This window comes from Erinaceus europaeus, unplaced genomic scaffold, assembly GCF_950295315.1.
Source record: "Erinaceus europaeus unplaced genomic scaffold, mEriEur2.1 scaffold_461, whole genome shotgun sequence".
Lineage (NCBI taxonomy): Eukaryota > Metazoa > Chordata > Mammalia > Eulipotyphla > Erinaceidae > Erinaceus > Erinaceus europaeus.
Window position 1 is genome coordinate 62,549 of NW_026648061.1, and position 27,509 is coordinate 90,057.

Below are 27,509 nucleotides of genomic sequence, written 5' to 3' on the forward strand. Positions count from 1 at the left end.
GAACTGGAGTTGGTGTATGGCACCAAAGTCAAAGACTCTGGGTTGGGGGGTTAGAACACAGATCCAAGAAGGATGACAGAGGACCTCGTGGGGGCTGTATTGTTATGTGGAAAACTGGGAGATGTTCTGCATGTATGAACTATTGTATTTACTGTTGAATGTAAAAATTAATTCCCCAATAAAGAAATTAAAAAAAAAAAATCTGGAGAAGGCCGGATGGTGGTGCACCCGGTTGAGTGCCCATGCTAAGTGCGCAAGGACCCGGGTTCGAGTGCTACCTGCAAGGGGACAAAGTTTCATGAGCGGTGAAGCAGGGCTGCAAGCGTCTCCCTGTCTCTCGATACCCCTACCCTGTCAACATCTGGCTGTCTCTATAAATCAGAAAATACCAAAAAAGGAAAGAAAAAACCCTGGAGGCCAGGGAAGGCCCCGCCCCGCCCCGCCCCGCCCCGCCCCGCCCCGCCCGACGCGGCGCAGCCCAGCCCGCCCGGCCACGCCCACGCCTCCGGGCCCGCCCCGCGGCTCCCAGCCCCGCCCCGCCCCGCCCCGCGTTCTCCTGGCTCCGCCCCCCGCTAGTCTCGCGAGCTTTTTTCAAATCTCGCGAGCCCGACCGAGCCGCGGCGAGTCTCGGAGCCGGCGGTTGGCCGGACGGAACCACCAGGCGCGGCGCGCGGGGGGGGTGCGGGGCGTCGGTGGCCGCTGAAACCCACGGCCCTCGGCGTCTCGGGCCCGAGGCTCATCCCGGCGTCCGGCCGGTCCGTCTCGCGCGCGGGCGCGGCCCCTGGGGAGAGAGCGCGGCGTCTGCGGGCGGCCGGCGGCGGGGTCCCCGGGGCGTGTCCCCCCCAGGCCTGGGCGGTGGGCGCGGCGGCGGCGGGGGAGGCGGCCCGGCGCCATTTTGTGCGAGCCCGGCGGTGGCGGCGGCTGGTTCTCGCGGCCTCGCGTCTCTCCCGCTTCGTCGCCGCGGCCCACGGGTGAGGCGCCGCCCTTCGCGCGGGGACCCGGGTGCGGGCGGGCGGGCGGCACCGGGGCCTCCAACCCCGGACACCCGGGCCCTCCGCCCCCAGCCCCGCGCCCCTAGGCCCCAGCGGGCCCCGCGCCTCTAGGCCCCATCGCACCCCCAGGCCCGCGTCTCGGACCCCCGCGCCCCCAGGCCCCGCATCTCCGACCCCCGCGCTCACCCGCACCTCCAGGCCCCGCATCTCCGACCCCCGCGCTCACCCGCCCCCAGGCCCCGCATCCCCGACCCCCGCGCCCGCACCTCCAGGCCCCGCATCCCCGACCCCCGCGCCCCCAGGCCCCGCATCTCCGACCCCCGCGCTCACCCGCCCCCAGGCCCCGCATCTCCGACCCCCGCGCTCACCCGCCCCCAGGCCCCGCATCCCCGACCCCCGCGCCCGCACCTCCAGGCCCCGCATCTCCGACCCCCGCGCTCACCCGCCCCCAGGCCCCGCATCCCCGACCCCCGCGCCCGCACCTCCAGGCCCCGCATCCCCGACCCCCGCGCCCCCAGGCCCCGCATCTCCGGCGCCCGCGCCCCCAGGCCCCGCGTCTCCGACCCCCGCGCCCCCAGGCCCCGCGTCTAGTACCCCGCGCTCACCCGCCCCCAGGCCCCGCATCTCCGGCGCCCGCGTCTCGGACCCCCGCACCCCCAGACCCGCATCTCCGACCCCCAGGCCCCGCATCTCCGGCGCCCGCGTCTCGGACTCCCGACCCCCGCACCCCCAGACCCGCATCTCCGAACCCCAGGTCCTGCATCTCCGACCCCCGCGCCCCCAGGCCCCGCGTCTCGGACCCCGCGCTCACCCGCTAACCCGCCCGCCCACAGAGCACCATGTCGGAGTACATCCGCGTGACGGAGGATGAGAACGACGAGCCCATCGAGATCCCGTCGGAGGACGACGGCACCGTGCTGCTGTCCACCGTCACCGCGCAGTTCCCGGGCGCCTGCGGGCTGCGCTACCGCAACCCGGTGTCCCAGTGCATGCGCGGGGTGCGGCTGGCGGAGGGCGTGCTGCACGCGCCGGACGCAGGCTGGGGCAACCTGGTGTACGTGGTCAACTACCCCAAAGGTGCGGGTGCGGGTGTGTGCGGGCCGTGCGACGTGGTGTGCGTGGTCAGCTACCCCAAAGGTGCAGGTGTCTGTCTGTCCAGCCCTCCGTCTTATCTGTCTGGTCCTCCTCAGCCCTGTGCGTCCGTCTGTCCACCCTTGGGCCCGTGCATCCGGCCCTCCTTGGCCTTATGCGTCCATCTGTCCGTCCTCGGGTCTGTGGGCCTCGCTGCTCAGAGTCCCTGTGTCCATCCGTCCTTATCCCCCGCGGGCACGGCCCTGGGTGCCACCTGTACTGTCGTGTGACCGGCCGGTCCCTCTGTCCGTCCGCGCCCTCTGGCTGTGGGGCGGGCAGGGAGGGCACCCGCAGCGCTGCTGCACCACTCGCGGAGCTGCCGCGGGTGGCGACCGGGGGGCTTGGACCCGGGTCCTCTCACAGGCCCTCGTGCCCGCGGCTAGAGAAACGAGCGGGCAGGGCAGGTCACTAGGTCAGTGGGGCAGGCAGGGGCAGTGTCATGGCGGCGCAGGGCAGAGTCCCAGGTCCAGGCCCCCGCACCACCGTAAGCCAAGCCAGGGGTGAGCGGTGCCGTCAGGAAATACGTCACAAGGCAAAAAAGTGCCGTTCTTCTCAGCCTGTTTGTTTCGCGCTCAGTGCATCTTAGTCGCAGTAGCAGAGCCGACTTTGACAGGCCTCTTGAAAGGAGAGTGCGAGGGGCAGGCGGTGGCGCACCTGGCACCTGGCTGAGCGCACGGCAGGAGGACCGAGGACCCGTATTCAAGCCCCCGGTCCCCACCTGCAGGGAGAAAGCTTTGTGAGTGGAGGAGCAGGGCTGCGGCTGTAATCTAGAAACGTTGCAGAATCGGGGCCGGGAGACGGCATGATGGTTATGCAAAAAGACTCATGCCTGAGGCTCAGAGGTCCCAGGTTCGATTCCCCACGGCACCGCAAGCCAGAGCTGAGCAGTGCTCTGGTTAAAATTAATGAGTAAACCAGCACTGCAGAATTGGAAGATGGGAATCGCTAGGTTTCACGAGAAACCCTTTATTCTGTCCTTGCGATCCAGCGTTACTTTTGGTGACGTCTTAAATGTCTTCATTTCACTAGGCTGTTTTTGTTTCTAGTTTCCAGGCGTAAGAAGTATTGAGTGTGAGTCCTTTTTTTTTCTTTTTCTTTTCTTTCCCCTCCAGGGTTATTGCTGGGGCTCGGTGCCTGCGCTACAAATCCACTGCTCCTGGAGGCCATTTTTTCCATTTTGTTGCCACTGTTGTTGTTATTATTGTCGTCATTGCTGCTGTTGTTGGATAGGACAGAACAATGGAGAGAGGAGGGGAGACAGGGAGAGAGCAAGACACCTGCAGACCTGCTTCACCACCTGCAGGTGGGGAGCCGGGGCTCAAGAGTGTGGAGTCTTAATGGTTTCTGCTTGCAGATAACAAAAGGAAAATGGACGAAGCCGACGCTTCTTCAGCTGTGAAGGTGAAGAGAGCAGTCCAGAAAACATCGGACTTAATAGTCCTGGGTCTCCCCTGGAAAACAACCGAACAGGATCTCAAAGAGTATTTCAGCACCTTTGGAGAAGTCCTGATGGTTCAGGTAGCCAGCAGCTTTGTCCCCACTTGTGAATGAGCGCCCAGGGCAGTTCTGAGACGTTTTGCTAGATTTCTCTGTGCAGAACTACTCGGGAGGGGAGTGGCATGACGGTATGCAGAGGCTCGGCGTCCCTGTTACATAAGTGGCTTTCACCTCCAGACTGGCTTGAGTGACGCTTACCCAGCCGTGTCCTGTTGAAGCCAGTAGGTGTGCGGGGAACTCTGGCTTGTGGTATGTGTGTAGTTTGTGTGACTGTGAGCGATCTGTCTTTCTAGGTCAAGAAAGACATCAAGACCGGCCACTCCAAGGGCTTTGGCTTTGTGCGCTTCACGGAGTATGAGACCCAGGTGAAGGTGATGTCTCAGCGGCACATGATAGACGGGCGGTGGTGCGACTGTAAGCTGCCCAACTCCAAGGTACTCACGCTCCCTCCCCTGCGCGAGGACCTGAGCCGGCTCACTGGGCGGCCGGCGCACGAGGTGTGGGCTCGGGCTTGAGGGTCTGAGTGACATTTGTGCGCTCCCTCTGCGTTCATAAAGGGATCTTATAGACGGAGCTCGCATGGCTCGCGTGCTGCTTTCCATGGCGCCAAGCCAGGTCCAACTCAGCCCGCATGTGCTGAAGGCAGCCAGGTGGCCTCTCACTCTCTGGGGCCAGGTGAGGGCTGAGCACACGCGTCACAGTGCCCTGCACTAAGCTTCTGTCCCCAGCTCCATGAGGACAGGCGGTGCTCCTGAAGTCTGTGGGGCTTGCTTGCTCCTCCTCCCTCCCTCTTGCTAAAGACTCGGGATACTGGTATTTTCATGAGACAGACAGCCTGGCACAGTAGGCAGCACGGCACCACCTGGCTCTAGAGTTCTGAATGCCAGGGATGAACTTGGCGCCTCTGGCGCGGGGTACTGTCCTTCCTGCTGAGCCTTAGAAGGCCTGACCTGCTCCGAGCAGGCAGCACAGAAGAAACAGCCTGTCTGTTAGTTTCTGTTAGCCCGGCTTTCAGTGGTCGTCGCTCCTGGGTCCAGCTAAAGGGGTGCCTGGGGTACGCTTCACTGCCCCTCAGGAAGGCAGCGGGTGCAGAGCCCAGGGCCTCGAGTCACCTCTGGAGCGCCGCCACCCGCTCAAGCGCTGACGTGCTGTGTGGCCTGTTGGGTAGAAACAGCCATCTAGAAGGAGGGGGGAAATGAAGAGGGAGAGGGAGAGAGAGAGAGAGAGAGACCTGCTGCACTGCTTCCCCGAAGCTCCCCCATCCCCCACACGTGGGGCCCGGGGCTCATTGCAGCATGTGCACTCTTCCGGCTGTGCCGCTGTTCCAGGTCCCCATCTTGTCCCGCCTCCCCCCTCCCCCCATGTCTCTATTTCACATTTATTTTTTACGACCTTACTGAATAGAGACAGCCAGAAATGAAGAGGGGAGGGGGAGATAGAGAAGGAGAGACACTTAGCCCTGCTGGCTTCCCCCCTGCAGGTGAGGACCAGGAATTCTGGGTCCCTGCCTGCTGTAACATGTGCCCCACCCGGCCCCTCACCTTCCTGTCTCACTGAAGTCAGTGAGTGCTGGGCCAGACGCAGGCCTCAGAGGGCGTGGCTCTGTTGCAGCGGCTTCCTTTCTGTGCGGGAGCAGCGAGGCGGCCGGCCCTCCTGTACACCATGCGAGAGGGCCCCCGGGCGTGGACTGGGCAGCCCCACGCCGCCGTCTCTGCCTGCACGGTGACGGTTTCTTTCTCGTGTTTTCCCCCGACCTCGATCAGCAAAGCCCAGACGAGCCCCTGCGGAGCCGGAAGGTGTTTGTGGGGCGCTGCACGGAGGACATGACGGCCGACGAGCTACGTCAGTTCTTCTGCCAGTACGGGGAGGTGGTGGACGTCTTCATCCCCAAGCCCTTCAGGGCCTTCGCCTTCGTCACCTTTGCAGATGACCAGGTACTAGGCAAGGGCTCTCCTCTCGGAGCTTCTGCCCGGCCGGTGGCGTCCTGGGGTGGTGTCCGCGGCCCGGGGAGCATGGCGTCCTGGGGTAGCTATCGGCGGTGGGTCTCTGAAGTAAAGGGGCCTGGAGGCCACGTACAGCGGTTGCTGCGGCCACCCTGCCGCTGACGCCCCGTGGCCGGTGTGACGATGGGGCATCCTCGCTTGTTTCCCTCAAGTCTCGCCTCGGTTTGATTGCTGCCCTGATGTCCGAGCAGCGGTGTAATCTCCTGTTCACATTCCCATCTCTTATAGGTTGCCCAGTCTCTTTGTGGAGAGGACTTGATCATTAAAGGAATCAGCGTGCATATATCCAATGCTGAGCCTAAGCACAATAGTAATAGGCAGTTAGAGCGCAGTGGAAGATTTGGTGGTAATCCAGGTGGCTTTGGGAACCAGGGCGGCTTTGGGAACAGTCGAGGGGGGGGGGCCGGGCTGGGCAACAACCAGGGCAGTAACATGGGCGGGGGGATGAACTTCGGCGCTTTCAGCATCAACCCGGCGATGATGGCCGCGGCCCAGGCGGCACTGCAGAGCAGCTGGGGCATGATGGGCATGTTAGCCAGTCAGCAGAATCAGTCGGGCCCGTCGGGGAACAACCAGAGCCAAGGCAACATGCAGAGGGAACCAAACCAGGCCTTCGGTTCTGGGAACAATTCTTACAGCGGTTCCAATTCAGGTGCGGCGATTGGCTGGGGGTCGGCATCCAACGCGGGCTCGGGCAGTGGCTTTAACGGCGGCTTCGGGTCCAGCATGGACTCCAAGTCTTCCGGCTGGGGCATGTAGGCAGTGAGCCACAGGTAGCCGGTGCGGGCTGGTGGGGTTCCGGTTTTTCTAGACTCACGTGGTAAGTATATTGTAAAATACGTACGTCCTAAGAATTTTCCAAAATTGGTTTGTTGGGTGTGGAGTATATTCAGCAGTATTTTTGAGATTTTTCTTTAGAAAAGGAAGAAGTAAAAGAATTTTCTAGGTTTTGTTACACAAGGGTTGGAATACTGAGTGTCTGGGAGTGAGCTGCTGTCTGCCTGGTTGGTGAACCAACACTACAGTGTCTATGGAAAGGTTTCTCCTGTGATACTTTGCCCCTGGACTTGTCGAGTGAATTCTTTGCATGTTCAGAACGGAAACCATTGGTTAGAACTACATCGCTTTCTCCTTGTTTGGATTTGAGCCCCACCACCCAGACTCTCCCTTAGGGAGGTCTCCGGGGACAGACCTGCTGTCCCACTGTCCCTGTCCCTGTCCGCTGCTTTTGTTTGGCTTGTTAACCCTGTCTCCCCCTCCGTATGCAAAAGTACAATAGGAAGCCTTCGTTTGATCTCTGCAGTTCATCTCATTTCAAATGTCTGTGGAAGAAGCACTTACTGAGCGTAGTGCTGTAGCAACTCCCCGTGCCGCAGGACAGCTTCTGTCTACACGCTTTCTCCTTCGAGAATCCGCCACCGCCATCGCACCGCACAGGCTGCGTCTCTGACGGTGGGTGTTCCATTTTTATCCGCTACTCTTTATTTCATGGAGTCGTATCCACGCTGTGAACGCAAGGCTGTGATATGGAACCAGAAGGCTGCTTGGACTTTTGAGACCTTGTGTGGATTGATGGTGGTGCCGAGGCATGAAAGGCTGGTGTGAGCGAGGGACGGAGCGCGTGCGGGGCCTTGTGGTGCGTCTTGGATACTCTGAACTGGGCGAGATGTGTCTCTCAACCCTGTGGCTCTGGTGAGAGAGTGTGCAGAGGGCGGTGATAGCAAAGGATGGACGAATGTCTTTGCATTCAAAGGACAGACGTCCGCCTCTGTTGGAAGACTTGAAGTGAGTTCTGTCCTGGGTTCCCCACACCAGTTGAATGTGTTCCGTGAAACGATACTTGTACTTGCCGGCCCCCGTCAGCCGCTGCGAATGCTGTATGGCGTGTGTTCTCTCCTGTCACTGACATGCAAGTGTGGTCATGTGAACTGAAGCTGCTGGGGTGAGAACATGGGCTGAGCTTGTGTGCTTTGCAGGAGTACTTGAAGCAGAGTTCACCGGGGAGTCCGGGGTGACTCCCAGGAGGGTGGAAGTTCTCATGTCTGTTAGCTACTCCTAAGAATGCTGTTTGCTGCAGTTCTGTGTCCTGTGCTTGAATGCTTTTTATAAGAGTTGTCAATGTTGGAAATTCTTAAATAAAACTGATTTAAATAATATGTGTCTTTGTTTTGCAGCCCTGAATGCAAAGAATCCATAGCAGTTAATTCCCCTTTTTTGACCCTTTTGAGATGGAACTTTCATAAAGTTTCTTGACAATAGTTTATTTTGCTTCAAATAAACTGATTTGAAAAGTTGTCTCAAGTCAAATGGATTCACCACCTGTCATGCATTGACACCTGATACCCAGACTTAATTGCTATTTGTTCTTGCATTGCCCAAAGTGAAAAGCTTTTTTTTTTTCTCTTTTTCTTTTCAAGTCTAGTTTTAAATAAGTCTGGTGACCACACCTAAAATGGTAAGCAGCGCCCTCCCGCTCTTTTCTTAGTGCCTCTGTGCATTGGGTGATGTTCTGTTTACATGGCCAGGCTGAATCTCCATGGGGAGGTCATGCCCTGGGGCAGCGGGCTCAGGAATTACTTTCAGGTGCTTGTAGCAAAGCACTGTCCCTTTCAAAGAAGGGGGTGTCTGCGTCTTCCTAGTTCAGCATCTGAAAAGTGAAATTAATCGCAGTAGGGGTCAACTAGAAGGGCCCACAAGCGATCTTGTGCCTGAAGTCCATTCAGAAGCTGAGAGCTTTAAGAACTGGCAGAGCAGGTTGCCTGCCGGGGGGGCGTTAGTGAGTGGGCTCTGCGTCCTCCGCGGGCGGGGGGCACGGGCCGAAGCAGACTGGGCCCTCGGCATGGCCACCACACGCTCGGCTGTACTTCCTGTGTAACTCCCAAGCGTGCGGGCTGAGCTCCGTTTTCATGGGGAGACTGACGGTCTGTGTCTAAAGATGCTCAGCGGTTTGTCGCTGACTTTAGGAAGGGGCCCGCCTGCTAGGCCTGCTCTCCGCACTGTTGCGTCAGCCGTTTCCTCTGTAAAGGCTCTTGTTTTCTCTCTCTGCACCTACACCGCGTGACCTGAACCCTGTGCGTGTGAATTTCGCACCCTAGCACTTGCACTGTTGCAGCAGCAGTAGTGTGGTGGCACTAGGATGCTTTCTGCCCTCGGGACCGCAGAGATAACAGCAGGCTGCAAGGAGCCGGTAAGTCCACTTGTCCGCACTGGAGGCGCCTCTGGCCCCGCTTAGCTCCGGGCTTTGACCTCTGCGTAAGTTAAGTCTGTTTGGTCATCTAAATGCATTCATTCTGAAAAAGAGAGAGCAAGAAAGACCTGGAAACCAGTTGAATAAAATGTTTTGTTGCCACCACAGTTCAGTGTCTGGAGTCTTACTGGTAAAACTTCCCTGATGTGACAGAGATGCTTGCGAGTCGTTTTAAAACATGAGTCTCGCCGTTCCGCTCTGGTGCATGGGTGAAGTCAGCCTAGAACCCGAGGACGGTGTTGACAAAGCGGTGACTGCCTGGCTGGAACAGAACTGAGGGTTTACAGTTGAGTAGAACTTACTTCAGTCTGGTCCTTGGAAAATGACGTTGATTAAACCAGACCGTGTGTGTGGAGTACCTTGATGGCTGAGCCGGGAGCTAACTCCTCCTGAGTGAGGGCTGGGTACTCGGCCGCTTCAGGGCCCGTGGAGGTCGTGGTCTCTGTCAGAAGGAAAAGGGAAAGACTGCTGTCGCCACTGCCTTCCCTGGCATCAGACCTCGTGGGAAGCCTCGGCTGGCTCGAAACATGAACAGACTTGGTTCAGGTGCTGCATCAGCCTCACAGCTGAAGCACTGGGTCAGACTGAGACTTGAGTATGTCATCAGAATTTCCTTTGGAACGTTGACAGTTGAGATAGAGCTGCTCTTGTCTTGCCCGTTTGTTGAGTGGAAAAGTGTGTATCGTGCAGTCCAGGAGGTGGCGCAGTGCAGTGGATAAAGCACTGGACTCAAGCAGCAAGCACATGGACCAGAATGGTTCTCTCCTCCTATGTTTGTCATTAGTAAATAAATATTTTAGGAAAAGTATGTATCACTATTTTATGGTGTTGGGTTTTAGTGTGGAAATGAGTCACTAGCAAAACTAGAATGCAAGGTAATTCCTGAGCCAACAGCTCTAACCTATTTGAAGCTCACTTAGGGGACTAGTAAAAACAAGTACAAAGAAAAGAGTAGGAGAGATTCAAGAACAAGACAGTTTTACAGAAATGCCAACGGCCAATACGTGAGGTATTAAGCCCAGGCTTGCTGAGGTGAGCTCCAGTCACTACGACCGTCCCCGGACCACGAGGCCTTAGTGATGCTTCTCGAGTCACATAAATGCCAAAACTGTTTTAATAGTTCAATAGTTAATAGTTTCAAGCAGCCGTTTCTGATGAAAGACAAATTAGAAACTACTAGTGATGTTCCTGATCCAGGGAAGATAGTTGGCCACTTTTGTGTAGACCCCATACTGGTCTGCCTCCCCACAGCGCATGGAGCCCCAGGACACTATGCCCCCTACACACCACCTCTCGGTCTCGTCGTCGAGAAACACGAGCGCCCCGCCGCTGTCCCCCCGGCAGCTGTCCTTGCCCCCGCCCTCGACGCCCGCGCAGAGCATGTTCTCCGTCACCCGGACGCCGGGGTAGGCCGCCTTCTCGTAAGCGGCAGCACATTGCCCGTGGTCGACGACGGGCACGTCCACAAACATCAGGTTCCTGGCCGGAAAGCCCCTCTGAGTCAGTCCCCACCCAGAGACGGTGCCGATGTCGCCCGTCCCCGCAAAGGACTCTGCCGCTTCCTTCGGCAGACAGACCGGCAGGACGTCTTCACTGATGGCCACGGCGTCCTGCAGTTTGATCAACGCGATGTCGTTGTCGAACCCGGCGCCATGGGTGTAGCGATCGTGTATGAAGACGGCCTGGGCCCGGGCTCGCACGTGCTGGGGCGACAGCCTCCTGAGGACGCCCATCCTGATGTCCAAGGCACCGGCCGCCCCTCTCTGCTCATACACGGCGTGAGCCGCCGTGAGCACCCAGCTGTCGCCCAGGAGCGCGCCCGCCGCCTGCGTCTCCCCCGCCAGCAGCACCTGCCAAGGGAAGTGGCCCGGCTTTGCGGCTTGCCCTCCGAAGATGCGGCCCTCCGTGGTGCGGGTGGACAGCCCACAGACTGAGGAGAGAATTGAATAGACACAGCCAGAAATTGAGAGGGAAGGGGGTGACAGGGAGAGAGACAGCTGCGGCCCTGCTTCACCACTCGCAAAGCATTCCCCCTGCAGGTGGGGACTGGGGTCTCGAACCTTGGTCCCTGTGCATTGTAACACATGCACCCAACCAGGTGCGCCACCACCACCCGGCCTGGAAAATGTGATTGCTTTAAAAGGCGGGATGTCACAGGTACAGCCAGGAACCTTCAAGCTCAGTGTTTTGGGTCTGGTGGGTTTTTCCAGGTAGTAGATTGTAGATTGCTAAGGAAACATTCATGAATCGAACAGGTCTTGTTGTTTTTGGCACAGTACTTGTATTAAGATGTACCAATATTGTGTCGACTAAAACGGTGTTTTTGACTAAGCTAAATAACATCATTTATTACAACCTTCTGATTTTTTAATTACTCAACTGTAACTTCAGAGCCAAGTTTGGTTTGAAAAGAAAATAAGTACTATTTAAAAGGCAGATTGCATTAATGTTTAAAAACTAGATAGCCTAGAAAACAGTTACCTAGGGAAATATTAAAAGCTTTTGGGTTTGAAGAGCATTTTCACAGAGAAGAAACACAACTCACAGGAAATCATTTATAAATGGGTCTAGATACTTAAAAATCTTTGTCAGGAGTCGGGCAATAGCACAGCAGGTTGAGCGCAGGTGGCGCAAAACGCGAGGACCGGCGTAAGGATCCCGGTTCGAGCCCCGGCTCCCCACCTGCAGGGGAGTCACTTCACAGGCGGTGAAGCAGGTCTGCAGGTGTCTGTCTTTCTCTCCCCCTCTCTGTCTTCCCCTCCTCTCTCCATTTCTCTCTGTCCTATCCAACAACAATGACATCAACAACAACAATTACAACAATAAAACAGGCAACAAAAGGGGATAGATAAATATTTTTTTAAAAATTTAAAGAAAAAAAAATCTTTGTCTTGAAAGATCAAAAGTGATCACATTCCTGGGAGAATCGACACCTACAGCCTCTCGCCTGGCAGGGGCTGATGAGGACACACTTGGCGCAGGGGCCCGGTGCAGAAGTCACGTGTCTGCTCACCACAGCTGCTGACTGTCTCCTCCCCGCTTCCACTCCCATCAATCACCAATTTCTTGGATAAATGTCTCCATTACCAGGCTCACAGACTGGGAGTGATTTTTCTCCTTGGGAGTTGGTCCAGAATCCATCAGCCTCACACAGATACTTCCCTGCAAATCATTGGGAAAGCAGAAATGTCTAACTGCATGTCTGCAGTGCTTGTTACTTGCCCGAATACCCCCTTGAAAAATGTTGGTTTTGAATGTCTGGGACACTGAGGTGTCTGCATCACCATGTTCCATGATCTCATAAATAAATAAGACGGTCTCCACATTACCGCTCTTGCCTGCGGTAAAAAGTGGAAACCTTTTAGACGTGCGACTTGAATATGTACCAAGGCCTCAGCATGCTTGGTGATGAGGTCTGCCTTGTTAGAGTAAACCATCGGGGACATGTGCCTCGCCTTGTGTGTGGGCGTCACTTACTAGGTGAGATCTCTTCAGATTCTCGCCTCCCACTGCAATCACTCACTCAGTAGGTGGAGAAGTGCCTCTGAATCCTCTCTCGCCTCAGCCAAAAAGAATGGCTCCCCTTAATTCTGAGGTGGTGCCAACTTGAGTCCTGAGTGTCGCCCCTCCTCTCCTCAGCATGGATCCTACTCACCGTCACCAGCTCTCATCGAGTACAAGTCCTTGCAGCGGTACTGAATCGCGGCTTTGTACGTGGTGGCTTCTGGGCCTGACAGGTACGCGGCCTCGCCGTTAGGCAGACCATCAGGAGGGCCGCAGTCGACCACTGAGAGAGACACAGGAGAGGACGTGGAGACTGACGGACGGACGGACGGACGGTGTGTCTCCCTCTCCGGTGGACACTCGATTTCACCCCGGAGGTGCTGCCATCTACGACGGTGGGGCTTCAGAGCACCCTCGCACCCCGTTCCCACCCAGTGAGCAGGCCTGGGGGGGGGTACCCGGGGAGGAGGAGTAAGAAGCCGCCTCTTACCACAGAACTGCTTAGCTCTGGTGTGGCGGGGGGTGGGTTTGAACCTGGGACTTCAGAGCCTCTCTGAAGGAGGGGGACTTGTGACTCCCTTCAGTGGGAGACAGCGCTGAAGCTTTTCTGCGCTCTCCACGGAGGGGGCCAGGCGGGCACCCGGTTGCAGGTGGAGACCCCAAGGCCCGCTGGTGCCGGCCGCACACGCGCACGCACAGTCGCCCCCGCTGGCGGGCCGGCTCCGAGGGGCTCACGGGCACGGTACCGCCCAGCCGCCTCCAGACGGAGCACATGGCGCCTGCACTGCCAGGCGCCGCTCGGGCAGAGACCAGGATCAAAGGAGGGACCGGACCCGCGTGCACTGAAGCTGCGGTGCCACCGCCGCCCGGCCCCTTGACCTTTTTTTTTTTTTTTTTAAGAAATGATTTTCTTTTTTTTTTTTTTAATTATATTTATTATTTATTTTCCCTTTTGTTGCCCTTGTTGTTTTTCATTGTTGTAGTTATTGATGTCATCATTGCTGGATAGGACAGAGAGAAATGCAGAGAGGAGGGGAAGACAGAGAGGGGGAGAGAAAGACAGACACCTGCAGACCTGCTTCACCGCCTGTGAAGCGACTCCCCTGCAGGTGGGGAGCCGGGGGCTCGAACCGGGATCCTTAGACTGGTCCTTGAGCTTTGCGCCACCTGCGCTTAACCTGCTGCGCTACCGCCCGACTCCCTTGACTTTTCTTTTTAACGAGAGCAGCTCTGCTCTGGTTTGTGGTGGTGCAGGGCCTCACCACCTCACCCTGCAAGTCTGCATAACCATATGCTTTCTCCCACCCCTGTGAGTCCCGTTGCTTGAAGGATTACACACCAATTTACTTTTTTTTTAATTTTTTTAATTTTTTTTAATTTTTATTTATTTTCCCTTTTGTAGCCCTTGTTTTTATTGTTGTAGTTATTGTTGTTGTTATTGATATTGTTGTTGTTAGATAGGACAGAAATGGAAAGAGGAGGGGAAGACAGAGGGGGAGAGAAAGACAGACACCTGCAGACTTGCTTCACCACCTGTGAAGTGACCCCCCTGCAGGTGGGGAGCCGGGGGCTCGAACCGGGATCCTTATGCCGGTCCCTGCGCTTCGCACCACGTGCACTTAACCCACTGCGCTACCGCCCGACTCCCACCAATTTACTTTTATAGAGTAGGGTTGTGTATATTAAAATAGTTGACGTGGGGAGTCGGGCGCTAGCACAACAGGCTAAGCGCCCATGGCGCAAAGCACAAGGACCAGCTAAGGATCCCGGTTCGAGCCCCTGGCTCCCCACCTGCAGGGGGGTCGCTTCACAGGCGGTGAAGCAGGTCTGCAGGTGTGTCTATCTTTCTCTCCCCCTCTCTGTCTTCCCCTCCTCTCTCCATTTCTCTCTGTCCTATCCAACAATGACAACATCACTAACAATAATAACTACAACAATAAAACAAGGGCAACAAAAGGAAATAAATATTTTAAAAACTACAACAATAAAACAAGGGCAACAAAAGGGAATAAATAAATAAATATTTTTTTAAATACTTGTAGTTCCCTACCTCCCAACTTTGGATATAAGTATTTTAAAAGGCCAAGCTTGACTAAAGCAAATGGGGGGGGGGGTGCTGGTCGGTCGGTGGTGCACCCAGTTGAGCTCACGTTACAGTGTGTAAGGACCCAGGTTCAAGACCCCAGTCCCCACCTGCAGGGGGAAAGCTTCATGAGTGGTGAAGCAGGGCTGCAAGTGTCTCTCTCCCTAGCTCTCCATCCCAATTTATCTCTGTCCTATCAAATTAAAAAATAATTTTTTAAGAGACCACAGGGGTGTGGGGAAAACATCTTATTATGCAAAAAAGACTTTCATGTCTGAGGCTCCAGGGTCCCAGGTTCTATCACACACAACACCGTAAGCCTGAGCTGAGCAGTGCTCTGGTTAAAAAAAGGGTGGGAGTGTTGCTGGGCGGTGGCACAGCAGGTTAAGCACACATGGCGCAAAGCACAAGGATCCCTGTCCGAGCCCCTGGCTCGGGGGGTTTCTTCACAGGCGGTGAAGCAGGTCTGCAGGTGTCTGTCTTTCTCTCCCCCTCTCTGTCTTCCCCTCCTTTCTCCATTTCTCTCTGTCCTATCCAACAACAATAACAATGATAAACAACAAGAGCAACAAAAGGAAAAAGTGGCCTCCAGGAGCAGTGGATTCATAGTGCAGGCACCGAGCCCCAGTGACAACCCTGGAGGCAAAAAAAGGAAAGAAAGCTTTGGTGCTGTGGTGTCTCTATCTCTCTCCCCCCCCCCCACTGTCTCTATAAATAAACAGCCTGGAAGGTGGAGCAGTGGATAAAGTGTTGGACCCTCCAGCAAGAGATCCTGGGTTCATTTCCCAACACTGCATGTTGCCTGAGGGACGCTCAGTCTCTCTCTGTCTCTCTCTCCAAATACACAAGTCTTTTCTTTGCAGAGACAGAGGGCCAAAGAGAAACAGACACCACAGCACTGAGGCTTCCTTCAATGCGCACTCAGTACACTACCCAAGTGAGCTGTTTTGCGAACCCAAATATATCTTAAAAAAGAGTGAAGGAGAGTCGGGCGGTAGCGCAGCGGGTTAAGCACAGGTGGCACAAAGCACAAGGACCTGCATAAGGATCCCGGTTCGAGCCCCTGGCTCCCCACCTGCAGGGGAGTCGCTTCACAGGCGGTGAAGCAGGTCTGCAGGTGGCTGTCTTTCTCTCCCCCTCTCTGTCTTCCCCTCCTCTCTCCATTTCTCTCTGTCCTAGCCAACAAGGACAACATCAACAACAGTAATAATAACTACAACAATAAAAAACAAAGGCAACAAAAGGGAAAATAACTATAATTAAAAAAAAAAAAAAAGGAGTGAGGGGCTGGGTGGTGGCGCACCTGGTTGAGTGCACATATTACAGTGCGCAAGGACCCAGGTTCGAGCACCCAGTCCCCACTTACAAATGGGGAAAGCTTTGCAAGTGGTAAAGCAGGGCTGCAGGTTATCTCTGTCTCTCTCTCCCTATCACCCCCTTCCCTCTCCATATCTGGCTGTCTCTACCCAATAAATAAAGATTAAAAAAAGATTTTTTTTTTTTTTTAAAAAAAGGGGCGGAGGGTAGATAGCATAATGGTTATGCAAACAGACTCTCATGTCTGAGGCTCCAAAGTCAATCCCCGGCACCACCATAAATCAGAGCTGAACAGTGCTCTGGTTTAAAAAGAAAGAAAGAAAGAAAGAAAGAAAGAAAGAAAGAAAGAAAGAAAGAAAGAAAGGAGTGGTCTGGGAGGTGGCGCAGTGGTTAAAGCATTGGACACTCAAGCATGAGGTCCTAAGTTCAATCACTGGCAGCCCATGTACCGACCAGAGTGATGGCCAGCTCTTTCTCTCTCTCTCCTATCTCTCTCATTTATAAATAAATAAAATCTTTAAAAAGAAAGGGAAATGATGGGTGGAGGGTAGACAGCATAATGGCTATGCAAACAGACTCTCACGCCTGAGGCTCCAAAGTCCCAGGTTCAATCCCCCGCACCACCATAAGCCAGAGCTGAACAGTGCTCTGGTTAAAAAAATAAAAATAATAAAAATTATATATATATAGAGAGAGGGGGGGGAGATGAGGGGCTGGGTGGTGGCGCACCTGGTTGAGCGTTCATATTACAATGTGCAAGGACCTGGGTTCGAGCCCCTGGTCCCTACCTGCAGGGGGAAAGCTTTGCAAGTGGTGAAGGAGGGCTGCGGGCGTCTCTCTCTCTCTCTCTCTCTCCCTCTCTACCACCCTCTTGATTTCTGGCTGTCTCCAATAAATAAAGATAATAAATTAAAAAAAAACAAAAAAACAAGGAGATAAAAAGGAATGGAGAAAGGGAGGCAGGGAAGAAGGGTAGCGCACGTCCCAAGTGCCAGCCTCCAGTCACCAGCTCCCCTGTGGGGAACTCCCCAGGGCTGCAAGTGTCTCTCTCTCTCTCCATCATGATCTCCGCCTCCCCCTCCCCCCCAACTTTTTTTTATTTATTTGTTTTTTTTTTTTTAAACCAGAGCACTACTCAGCTCTAGCTTGTGGCGGTGCTGTGGATTGAACCTGGGACCTTGGGTGCCTCTGCCATGAAAGTCTTTTTTGCAGAACCATTATGCTGTCTCCCCCACCTTCCCTCCCAGCTTCCGTCTCTAATAAATAAGATACGCAGTTATGACAAAGAGGGACGAGGAAGGGAAGAGAAGAGGGAGGAAGAGAAGGCAAGGGCCGGGCCAGCCGGAAGCAGTGCCGGGGCAGCCGTGACCATACCATACCGCTGCACTCTGGCATCCGCTGGTCCCAGGAGCCATCTTTCTGACACACTGCCGTGAATGACCTCAGCGCCAAAGGGCCCTGGAGAGGAGACGGGCAATGTCAGTGTCCTTCTGGGCAGCCGGTCACCGGCCACAGCTGAGCTGCCTCGGGGGCTCCCCTTCTGCACCTCAGGAGATGCCCCAAGAGGCCGGGACACACAGCCCAGCACAGCCGCGCTCTGGTGAGAGGAAGACAGAATGAAAGAACAGCTCCAGAGACTACAAATCCACCACTCCTGGAGGCTCCTGGAGGCTATTTTTTCCCGTTTGTTGCCCTTGTTGTTTATCGTTGTTATTGTTGTTATTGCTGTCGTTGTGGGATAGGACAGAGAGAAATGGAGCAAGGAAGGGAAGACAGAGAGGGGGAGAGTGTTGGTCTGCTTCTAAATCCTGCTTCTAAGACCCCTTCTGTTGCATTGCTTGAGGCTGTTGTCTATTTACATAATCATTGGTTTAATCCCCACTGGTTCACTGGTTCTCCCCACCTCCTATCCTACTTACTTCCTCTTCCTGACACTTCCGCCTCAAGAGATATATAGGACAGAATTGTGATTAGAGATTAGATTGTTGAACTGCATCCCCGCTCATCAATAAAGATTGAACTGCATTCCCAGCTCGGCCAGGAGTCCCTGGTCGTCTCTCTACCGCCCATGAAGCTAGCCCAGCCCGGCAAATGGCGCCCTGAACAGGGACTGGCAGGAGAGACAGACAGACACCTGCAGACCTGCTTCACCACCTGTGAAGCAACTCCCCTGCAGGTGGGGAGCTGGGGGCTCGAACCAGGATCCTTCCAACGGTCCTTGTACTTTGCACCACGTGCGCTTAACCTGCTGTGCTACTGTCCACCCCCTTTCATTAAAATAAATAAATATAATTTTTTAAAACACAAGGACCCGGATTCAAGCCCCAGCCCCACCTGCAAAAGGAAGCTTTGCTAGCACTGAAGCTGCAGGTGACTCCCTCCTTCCCAACCTCCCTCTCCCTTTTCAATTCCTTTCTGTCCCATCAGATAAATAAATACAACTTTAAGGAAAGTGACCCCCTGCAGGTGGGGAGCTGGGGATCAAACCAGGATCCTTACGCCGCCGGTCCTTGCACTTTGCACTACAGCCTGCCCCCCCTCCCCCAGTCTTTTTACATAACCATTATGCTATGTCCATAGACTAACTTCTTTTTTATTATTTGATAAAGGTCTGTTTGTTTATTAATGAGAGAGGAAGAGAGAGAGAGAGAGAGAGAGAGAGAGAGAGAGATTCACTCTGGTACACGCAGTGCCGGGGATCAAACTCAGGGCCACAGGCTTGAGAGTCCAGCACTAGACCCACGGTGCCACCTTCCAGTCCAGAAATGGACCTGCTTGGCGGTCTAAGAGTTGTGGGAAAGTTTGCAAAGCGGGAAAAGTGTCTCCCTTTTGTCTGTATGTCTGGTGTCACCCCTCCAAGGACCGACCAGCTCACATGGTTAGCTGGCATTCTGAGGTTATTACTTTTGGCCACTGGGATTTGGTGATGATTTTGAAGGCCATAAAGAGGTCACAGTAATCTCTCACCTGTGCCCCTAAAGTAACGCACTAAGCATGTTTAAAAACTGCCTCCCCTCCCTTAACTGCACTATTTATAACTTTGCAGAATGTGCTGCTTCCTAGGGCCACTTAATTTTCTGCGGGCCCCGGGGCGCAGCCCGGAAAGTCCTCGGGTGACCAGAAGAATTTAGCGAAGGCTGAGTGGCAGCACAGGGCACAGGGGAGCTCAGTCTGCGTTGCTTCAGTGCCGTGTGGTGGTGAACAGACCAAAGCTGTTCCAGAGCCAGCTTTCCAAAAAGGGTTAAAAAGTAAAATGAGACTAGGAGACAGACAGACAGAGTTTTCAGGTTCAAAAAAGTAAAATGAGGGGGCAGGTAGACAGCATAATGGCTATGCAAACAGACTCCCATGCCTGAGGCTCCACAGTCCCAGGTTCAATTCCCTGCACCACCACAAATCAGAGCTGAGCAGTGCTCTGGAAATAAATAAATAAATAAATAAATAAATAAATAAATAAATAAAATGAGGGAGTCAGGCGGTAGCGAAGTGGGTTAAGCGCACGTGGCACAAAGCGCAGGGACCGGCGTAAGGATCCCGGTTCGAGCCCCCAGCTCCCCACCTGCAGGGGAGTCACTTCACAGGCAGTGAAGCAGGTCTGCAGGTGTCTGTCTTTCTCTCCCCCTCTCTGTCTTCCCCTCCTCTCTCCATTTCTCTCCATCCTATCCAACAATGATGACTATGACAACAATAACAATAAAAACTACAACAATAAAACAAGGGCAGCAAAAGCAAATAAATATTTAAAAGAAAATAAATAAAATAAAACTATTTATGGGCTGACAAAATAGTATGAACAGTGTACTGGTTTCCTGGTCAACCCAGGTTCAAACCCAGCCTCCACCACACTTGAAAGACCTTTGATCCTTCCCTCTCTTCCTCTTTCTCTCTCTATAAAAATTTTAAAGACTAGGTGCTGGGTGGTGGTGCACCTGGTAGGGCACACACGTTACACTGTGCTAGGACCTGAGCTCAAGATCCTGGTCCCCACCTGCAGGGAGACAGTGTCACGAGTGCTGATGCAGGTGTCTCTCTCTATACCCCTTCTCTCTCAATTTCTGTCTCTATCCAATACGAAAGTAAACAAAAAAATACAAAAAAAAAAAAAAAAAAGCTTTTAAGGTGTGTGTGGGGGGTGCAGGAAGAGTAGCATAATGGTTATGCAATTCCCCACACCAACGTCAACCAGAGCTAAGCAGGGCTCTGGTGAAAGAGAGAGAGGAAGAAAGAGAGAGAGAGAGAGAGGAAGGAAGGAAGGAAGGAAGGAAGGAAGGAAGGAAGGAAGGAAGGAAGGAAGGGAGGAAGGGAAAAAGATGAGGGGTTGGGGGTCGGGCTGTAGCGCAGTGGGTTAAGCACACACGTGGCGCAAAGCACAAGGACCGGCATAAGGATCCCGGTTCGAGCCCCCGGCTCCCCACCTGCAGGGGAGTCGCTTCACAGGCGGTGAAGCAGGTCTGCAGGTGTCTGTCTTTCTCTCCCCCTCTCTGTCTTCCCCTCTTCTCTCCATTTCTCTCTGTCCTATCCAACAACAATAATAACTACAGCAACAATAAAAAACAAGGGCAACAAAAGGGAAAATAAATATTCAAAAAAAATTTTTTAAGGGTGTGGGGGGAAACAGCATAATGGTTATGCAAACAGACTCTCATGCCTGAGGCTCCTAAGTCCCAGGTTCAATCCCCTGCAGCACCATAAGCCAGAGCTGAGCAGTGTTCTTGTGTTTCTCTCTCTGTGTGTGTCTCTCTCTGCATCTCTCTCAAAAAAATTAAATAAATTAAAAAAAAAAACTTTTTCCAAATGATGGAGTGGAGACATTCACTCTGAAAGCTGGATTAGCCATACTGTTTCTTCTTTTTCTTTTTTTTTCTTTCTTTTTTTCCTTTATTGGATTAATGCTTTACATTTGACAGTAAACACAATAGTTTGTATGTGTATAACATTCCTCAGTTTTCCACATAACAATAGGACCCCCACTAGGTCCTCTGTCATTGAGTTCTATTCTTTTTTTTTTACCTTTTTTTAAAAAATATTTATTCATTTCCTTTTGTTGCCCTTGTTTTATTGTTGTTGTTGTTGGCTAGGACAGAGAGAAATGGAGAGAGGAGAGGAAGACAAAGAGGGGGAGAGAAAGACAGGCACCTGCAGACCTGCTTCACCGCCTGTGAAGCGGCTCCCCTGCAGGTGGGGAACCGGGGGCTCAAACCCTATTCTTTATTTTTATTATTTATTTATTTATTGCCTCCAGGGTTATTGCTGGGCTCGGTGCCTGCACCATGAATCCACTGCTCCTGGAGGCCATTTTTTTCCCCTTTTGTTGCCCTTTTTGTTGTAGCCTTGTTGTGGTTATTATCGTTATTGTTGATGTCGTTCGTTGTTGGATAGGACAGAGAGAAATGGAGAGAGGAGGGGAAGACAGAGAGGGGGAGAGAAAGACAGACACCTGCAGACCTGCTTCACTACCTGTGAAGCAACTCCCTGCAGGTGGGGAGCCAGGGGCTCGAACCGGGATCCTTAGGTCTGTCCTTGTGCTTAGCGCCATGTGTGCTTATCCGCCCGACTCCCTATTTTTACTTTTTAAGCTGTGTTATTTATTCATGAGGAAGATAGGTGCAAAGAGAGAGAGGGAGATCAGGCACACTAGGCTGATGGGACAGTGCTGCTGGGGACTGAACTCACGACCTCCTGCCTGAGGGCCCCATGCTCACCTACTGCGCCACCTCCCGGACCACTTGAGCTTGCTCTTCGGTGATAAGGAAGTCACTGAGCTGACGGGCTATTTCCCTGTTTCATCTCACCAGACATATGCATCTTTGGGACAGGAGCAGGGACCCAGGTTCAAGCCCCAGCTCAGTATGTGGGAGTCCCTGCAGGGGAGAAACTCACGGATGGACCAGCGCTACGGTGTCTCTCTTCTCTCTGTCTCTCCCTGCCTATCTCTGCCTCTCACCCTCGACCCAGAGAACATATATATATATATGTGTGTGTGTGTGTGTGTGTGTGTGTGTGTGTGTGTGTGTGTGTGTGTGTGTCATCTTGGGGGGACTGCCGGGCTAGCCTGAGGGTATTTCTTCCCGGGCACGTGCTCTCTGGTTTGGAGAGAACTCTGCCGGAGCCAGCCTAGGCTGCTGCCTACTCAGCAACGCGGGAGAGGAACCAGGAACTCTCATGGCTGAGCGGAACGCAATGCAATGTGTTTATTAATCAGAAAAGAATCTGCCTTTATATCTTCCGAGGCAGAAGTGGCAGGTGGGGGGGGGGATAACGACTAGGAGAGGGGGCACAAAGGTAGCAGGCTTCCATCTAACAGTGAGGATTAAACCAATGCCCTGCAGGCAGGGCGGGTCTCAGACACAACAGTGATTACGTAAATAGACCACAGCGTTAAGCAATGCAGGGGACCTGGAGTAATAACCAACATTGGAGTGAACTCAGGGCTACATGTGATGCCAGGGATCAAACTTGGGACATCATACTTGCGAGTCCGACACTCTGCCCACTGTGCCAGCTTCTAGTCGAACACACACACACGCATATACACACACGCACACACATACACATATATACACACATACACATATATACACACACATACACATATACACACATACACTCACACACACATTTATACACACATACACACACATAGACATACACATATAAATATACACACACATACACGTATATACACATGCACACATACACATATACACACATACACATATATACACACATACACATATACACACATACACATATATACACACATATACACACATATACACACATACACTCACACATACACATTTATACACACATACACACACATAAACATACACACACATACACGTATATACACATGCACACATACACACATAAACATACACATATACACATATATACATACATACACATACACATATATATATACATATACACACATACACATTTATACACACATACACACACATAGACATACACACATACACGTATATACACATGCACACATACACACATACACATACACATATACACACATACACACGCACACATGCACATATATACACACACTCATACACATATACACACACATACACACACGCACACATACACATATATACACAAACACGCGCACACACACACACACTGCTCTGGTTTGCTCTGCATTTCTCTCGCTAACAAACAAACTAGCCTTGAAAAGTGATTTTAAACATGCTGAGTGCACACATTCTGAGGCGTCCTGCCTGCTCTGTGCCACTGACTTGGCACCAACTCACCCGCAGCAGCTCGTACCCAGGGTCACAGGAGACGGAGAAGCTGTCCCTCAGGACGTATCTGTCTTGCATGGGCGAGATGTGGCCATGAGGAGGCGCCACAGGGTCAGGACAAGGCTGGGCTGCAGGGGAACCAAGCCTATTGGTTCTTTTTGTTTTTTTTTAACCTTTTTTTATTTACCCTTTTGTTGCCCTTGTTGTTTTTATTGTTGCTGTAGTTATTATTGTTGTTGTTACTGATGTCATCGTTGTTGGACAGGACAGAGAGAAATGGAGAGAGGAGGGAGGAAGACAGAGAGGGGGGGAGAAAGACAGACACCTGCAGACCTGCTTCACCACCCCACCTGCAGGGGGAAGCTTCAGGAGTTGAAGCAGGGCTGCAGGTGTCTCTCTGTCTCTCCCCCTCTCTATCACCTCCCTCCCTCTTAATTTCTGGCTATCTCTCTCCAATAAATAAAGATAATTACCGTTTTATATTTATTTATTTTCCCTTTTGTTGCCCTTGTTTAACATTGTTGTGGTTATTGCTGTCGTCGTTGTTGGATAGGACAGAGAGAAATGGAGAGAGGAGGGGAAGACAGAGAGGGTGGAGAGAAAGACAGACACCTGCAGACCTGCTTCACCGCCTGTGAAGCGACTCCCCTGCAGGTGGGGAGCCGGGGGCTCGAACCGGGATCCTGATGCCGGTCCTTGTGCTTTGTGCCACCTGTATTTAACCCGCTGTGCCACCGCCCAATTCCCTAATTAAAATTTTTTGAAAGAAAGAAAACCAGGGCCGGGTGCTGGCACAGTGGGCAACGTACTGGACTCAAGTGTGAGCTTCCAAGTCTAATGCCCAGCATCACAGGTGTCAGAGTGGTGACGTGCTTCTCTCTCTCTCTCTCTTTCTCTCGCTCTCGCTCTCCCTCTCCTTCCCTTTCTCTGCCTCCCTCCCTCCTCCCTCCCATCTTTTCTTCATGTGAGAGGTGCCCTTCCTCTCTGGAGAGGCACAAGAACACCCTCAGCTCTGTGGTCCGGGAGGTGGTGCAGTGGTAAAGCTTTGGACTCTCAAGCATGAGGTGCCGAGTTCAATCCCCAGCGCACGTGCGCCAGTGATGTCTGTTCTTTCTCTCTCCTCCTGTCTTTCTCATAAATAAATAAAATCTTAAAAAAAAAAAAAGAACACCCTCAGCTCCAGAGACGATCACAATCGGAGCCTGCAGGCCCGGCCTGGCCGTCTAGTTCACTGCTCCTGGAGCTGCCGGGCTGGCACAAAGCTCCAGCCCCGTGTCCCAGGTCCTCCCTGCCTCCCAAAGCTCACATGGGGTCCAAGGACTTTTTTTAAAAAATTATTATTGGATAGAGACAGAGAAATTGAGAGAGGAAGGGAGATAGGCAGAGAGACACCTGCAGCCCTGCTTCACCACTTGTGAAGCTTTCCCTCTGCAGGTGGGGACCAGGGACTTGAACCTGGATCTTTGTGCCCTGTAGTGTGAGCGCTTAACCAGGTGCGCCACCTGGCCCCAGGTCTGTGGGCTTTAATTAAGCCTTTTGACTCACTTAATAAAAAGTCTTCATCTAGGGAGTCAGGCGGTAGCGCCGCAGGTTAAGCGCACGTGGTGCAAAGCGCAAGGAGTGGCATAAGGACCTCGGTTCGAGCCCCCAGCCCCCCACCTTCAGGGGAGTCACTTCACAGGAGGTGAAGCAGGTCTGCAGGTGTCTGTCTTTCTCTCCCCCTCTCTGTCTTCCCCTCCTCTCTCCATTTCTCTCTGTTCTGTACAACAACGATGACATCACTAACAAAAACAATAATAACTACAGCAACAATGAAAAACAAGGGCAACAAAAGGAAATAAATATTTTTTAAAATCTTCATCTGTCTTCACTGGTCCCCTCTTCAGGCCCAGCCAAAAGCCTGAGGGGGCAGCAGGGACCTGTCCTCCCTGCCCCTCCCTGCCCCTTCCAGCAGGCGTTGCAGCTGCACAGAGCCCCCTGGACACCCCAGAGAGACAGAAGCTCAGCCACAGTGTGGACAGTGGCTCAAGTCGGCAGAGCAGGATCCACATGTCAGACGCTCCCAGTTCGAACCCGAACACCACCTCTCCCAGAGTGTCACTGAGTTCTCTCTCTAAATTTTTTTTTATTATTATCTCTTTTTATTTATTGGATAGACAGCCATAAATTGAGAGGAAAGGGAGTAGAGGGAGGAGAGAAACAGAGACAGCTGCAGCCCTGCTCCACCACTCACAAAGCTCTCCCCCTGCAGGTGGGGACCGGGGGCTCGAACCCGAGTCTTTGTGCCCTGTGACATGTGCGCTCCACCAGGTGTGCCACCTCCACCCAGCCCCTGAGTTCTGTCTCATGTGCAACTGTCTCATATGAATCAATAAAACTTAAATGTAAAGAAACAGCATTTTGGGTGTCTGGGCAGTGGAGCAGGAGCACTGGGCTCTCAAGCACGAGGTTCTGAGTTCTGGGTACGGGCCGGGAGGTGGGACACCCACATGAGCGCTCAAAGCCCCGGGTTCAAATCCCCGGCCCCACCTGCAGGGATGAAGCTTCACAAGTGGTGAAGCAGGGCTGCAGGTGTCTCTCTTTACTATTATTATCATTATCATTATTATTATTTACCAGAGCACTGCTCAGCTCTGGCTTAGGGTGGTGTAGGGGACTGAACCTGAGACTTTGGAGGCTCAGCCATGAGAGTCTCTTTGTATAACCATTGTGCTATCTACCCCCGCCCAAGGTGTCTCTCTTTATCTCCCCACCCGCTCTCAATTTCCCTCCATCTTATCAAAATAAAAGAAAGAAAAAAAGCCACCAGGAACGGTGGATTCATCACACAGGCACTGAAGCCCAGCAATAACTCTGGTGTAAAGGTACACACACACACACACACACACACACACACACACACACACGGATGGGGAGGTGGTGGCACACCTGGTTGAGCACACATGTTATAGTGCACAAGGACCCAGGTTCAAGCCCCCGGTCCCCACCTGCAGGGAGGAAAGCTTCACGAGTGGTGGAGCAGGGCTGCAGGTGTCTCTCTGTCTCTCTCCTTCTCTATCTCTCCCTCCCCTCTCAATTTCTCTCTGTCTCTACCCAGTAATAAATAAGGTAAAATAAAATAAAGACTTTCCTTCCTGAGGCTCTGAAGTCCACCTTCAATCCCCAGCACCACCATCAGTCAGAGCTGAGCAGGGCTCTTCTGATTCTCTCATTAAAATAACAAGGGGCTGGGTGGTGGCGCACCTGGCTGAGCACAGGTTACAGGGCACAAGGACCCAGATTCAAGCCCCCGGCCCCCACCTGTTGCAGGAAAGCTTTGCAATTGGTGATGCAGGGCTGCAGGTATCTCCTATCTCTCTCTCTCTCTCTCTCTCTCCCTCTCTCCCTTCCCTCTCAGCTGCCTCCATCCAATAAATAAATAAAGATAATGAAAAAAATGAAAATAATTTGCTACTTTAAAATAAAATGAGTACATCTTTAAAAGGCAGCCAGAGGGAGTCAGGTGGTAGCACAGTGGGTTAAGCACACGTGGCGCAAAGCGCAAGGACCGGCGTAAGGATCCCGGTTCGAGCCCCCGGCTCCCCACCTACAGGGGAGTCGCTTCACAGGCGGTGAAGCAGGTCTGCAGGTGTCTGTCTTTCTCTCCCCCTCTCTGTCTTCCCCTCCTCTCTCCGTTTCTCTCTGTCTTATCCAACAACAACGACATCAATAATAACTACAACAATAAAACAACAGGGCAACAAAAGAGAATCAATAAATATATAAATATTTAAAAGCAGGCCGAGGCCTGAGCACCTGTGCTGCTGTAGTGAATCTTCCAGCCGGTGTTGTCCCCTGACTGGTCGGTGACAAAGGAGATGTTCACGGCGTTGCTCTTGGTGTCAATTCTGCTGGGCAGCGTCTGCCCGCAAAACGGGCCGTACTCCTCCCCGCCTGCTTGAATCTGCGGACAGACGTGGACACACACCCTGCTGGCGCCTCAGGCCACCCAGAGGCCGTGGGAGCAGGGGGGGGTGGGTCTGAGGAAGCAGACCTGGAGCGAGTCATAGGGACACCGGGCTTCGGGGTGTGTCTCCACGTCAAAGGATTCCACGAAGTCCAGGGTGACGCTGAAGCCCTCCTCCAGCTGGATGCGGTAGCTGCAGCTGGAGAGTCTGGGGTACGGCTGGGGGTACTCAGGGCTGCTGAGCACCCCAGACCGCTGGGTGAGGACCTGGCCTGAACACAGGGCTGGGGGGGAGAGAGAGAGGGAGAGGGGGCGTGAGAGGGGAGGGACAGCGGGTGGGCGAGGTCTAAGCTGACCACGGCTGTCTCCTGCCAGCTTGGTGCTCTGTGCTCAGAGGCCAGGCCTCACCCCAGAGCTGGGAGGAAGTCGAGGGAGGGGTTTTCTCCGTAACAGGCAGTGCTTGGGTTTCAGTTCTGGGCCCCCTCCCACTCACACCTCCAGAGACACAGAGTCCAGTCAAGGCTTCG

General features: G+C 53.4%; 2 protein-coding genes across 9 annotated transcripts; one reads left to right on the plus strand and one right to left on the minus strand.

Annotated features, from left to right (window-relative positions):
• Positions 1–691: 691 nt before the first annotated feature.
• Positions 692–8,977, plus strand: TARDBP (TAR DNA binding protein). Of its 8 annotated transcripts, XR_009548111.1 has the most exons (8): positions 692–971; positions 1,826–2,069; positions 3,478–3,641; positions 3,914–4,054; positions 5,384–5,554; positions 5,852–6,275; positions 6,927–7,075; positions 7,798–8,977. XR_009548111.1 is itself a non-coding variant. In XM_060184693.1 (7 exons), the coding sequence occupies exons 2-6, from the start codon at positions 1,832–1,834 to the stop codon at positions 7,071–7,073; spliced, it is 861 nt and encodes a 286-aa protein (XP_060040676.1). In that variant the 5' UTR covers positions 692–971; positions 1,826–1,831; the 3' UTR covers positions 7,074–7,075; positions 7,798–8,977. The 8 variants fall into 8 exon arrangements, 7 of the variants coding, with proteins under 7 accessions (XP_060040676.1, XP_060040673.1, XP_060040672.1 ...); XM_060184693.1 differs by lacking the exon at positions 5,852–6,275; XM_060184690.1 differs by lacking the exon at positions 7,798–8,977 and having other exon boundaries at positions 6,927–7,777.
• Positions 8,978–9,966: 989 nt separating this feature from the next.
• Positions 9,967–27,270, minus strand: LOC103125287 (MBL associated serine protease 2; the record flags this gene model as incomplete). Its single annotated transcript, XM_060184696.1, has 7 exons — positions 9,967–10,800; positions 11,958–12,032; positions 12,526–12,657; positions 17,154–17,232; positions 23,046–23,164; positions 26,832–26,979; positions 27,070–27,270. Coding segments are annotated over 7 exons (1,518 nt in total), but the record flags the coding sequence as incomplete, so codon positions are not given.
• Positions 27,271–27,509: the final 239 nt, after the last annotated feature.

Coding starts and splice junctions, on each gene's coding strand:
- TARDBP (XM_060184689.1), top strand. CDS start 1,832: ATGTCGGAGTACATCCGCGTGACGGAGGATGAGAACGACGAGCCCATC. Junction 2,070..3,477: donor CGTGGTCAACTACCCCAAAG/GTGCGGGTGCGG, acceptor TTCTGCTTGCAG/ATAACAAAAGGAAAATGGAC. Junction 5,555..5,851: donor TCACCTTTGCAGATGACCAG/GTACTAGGCAAG, acceptor CATCTCTTATAG/GTTGCCCAGTCTCTTTGTGG.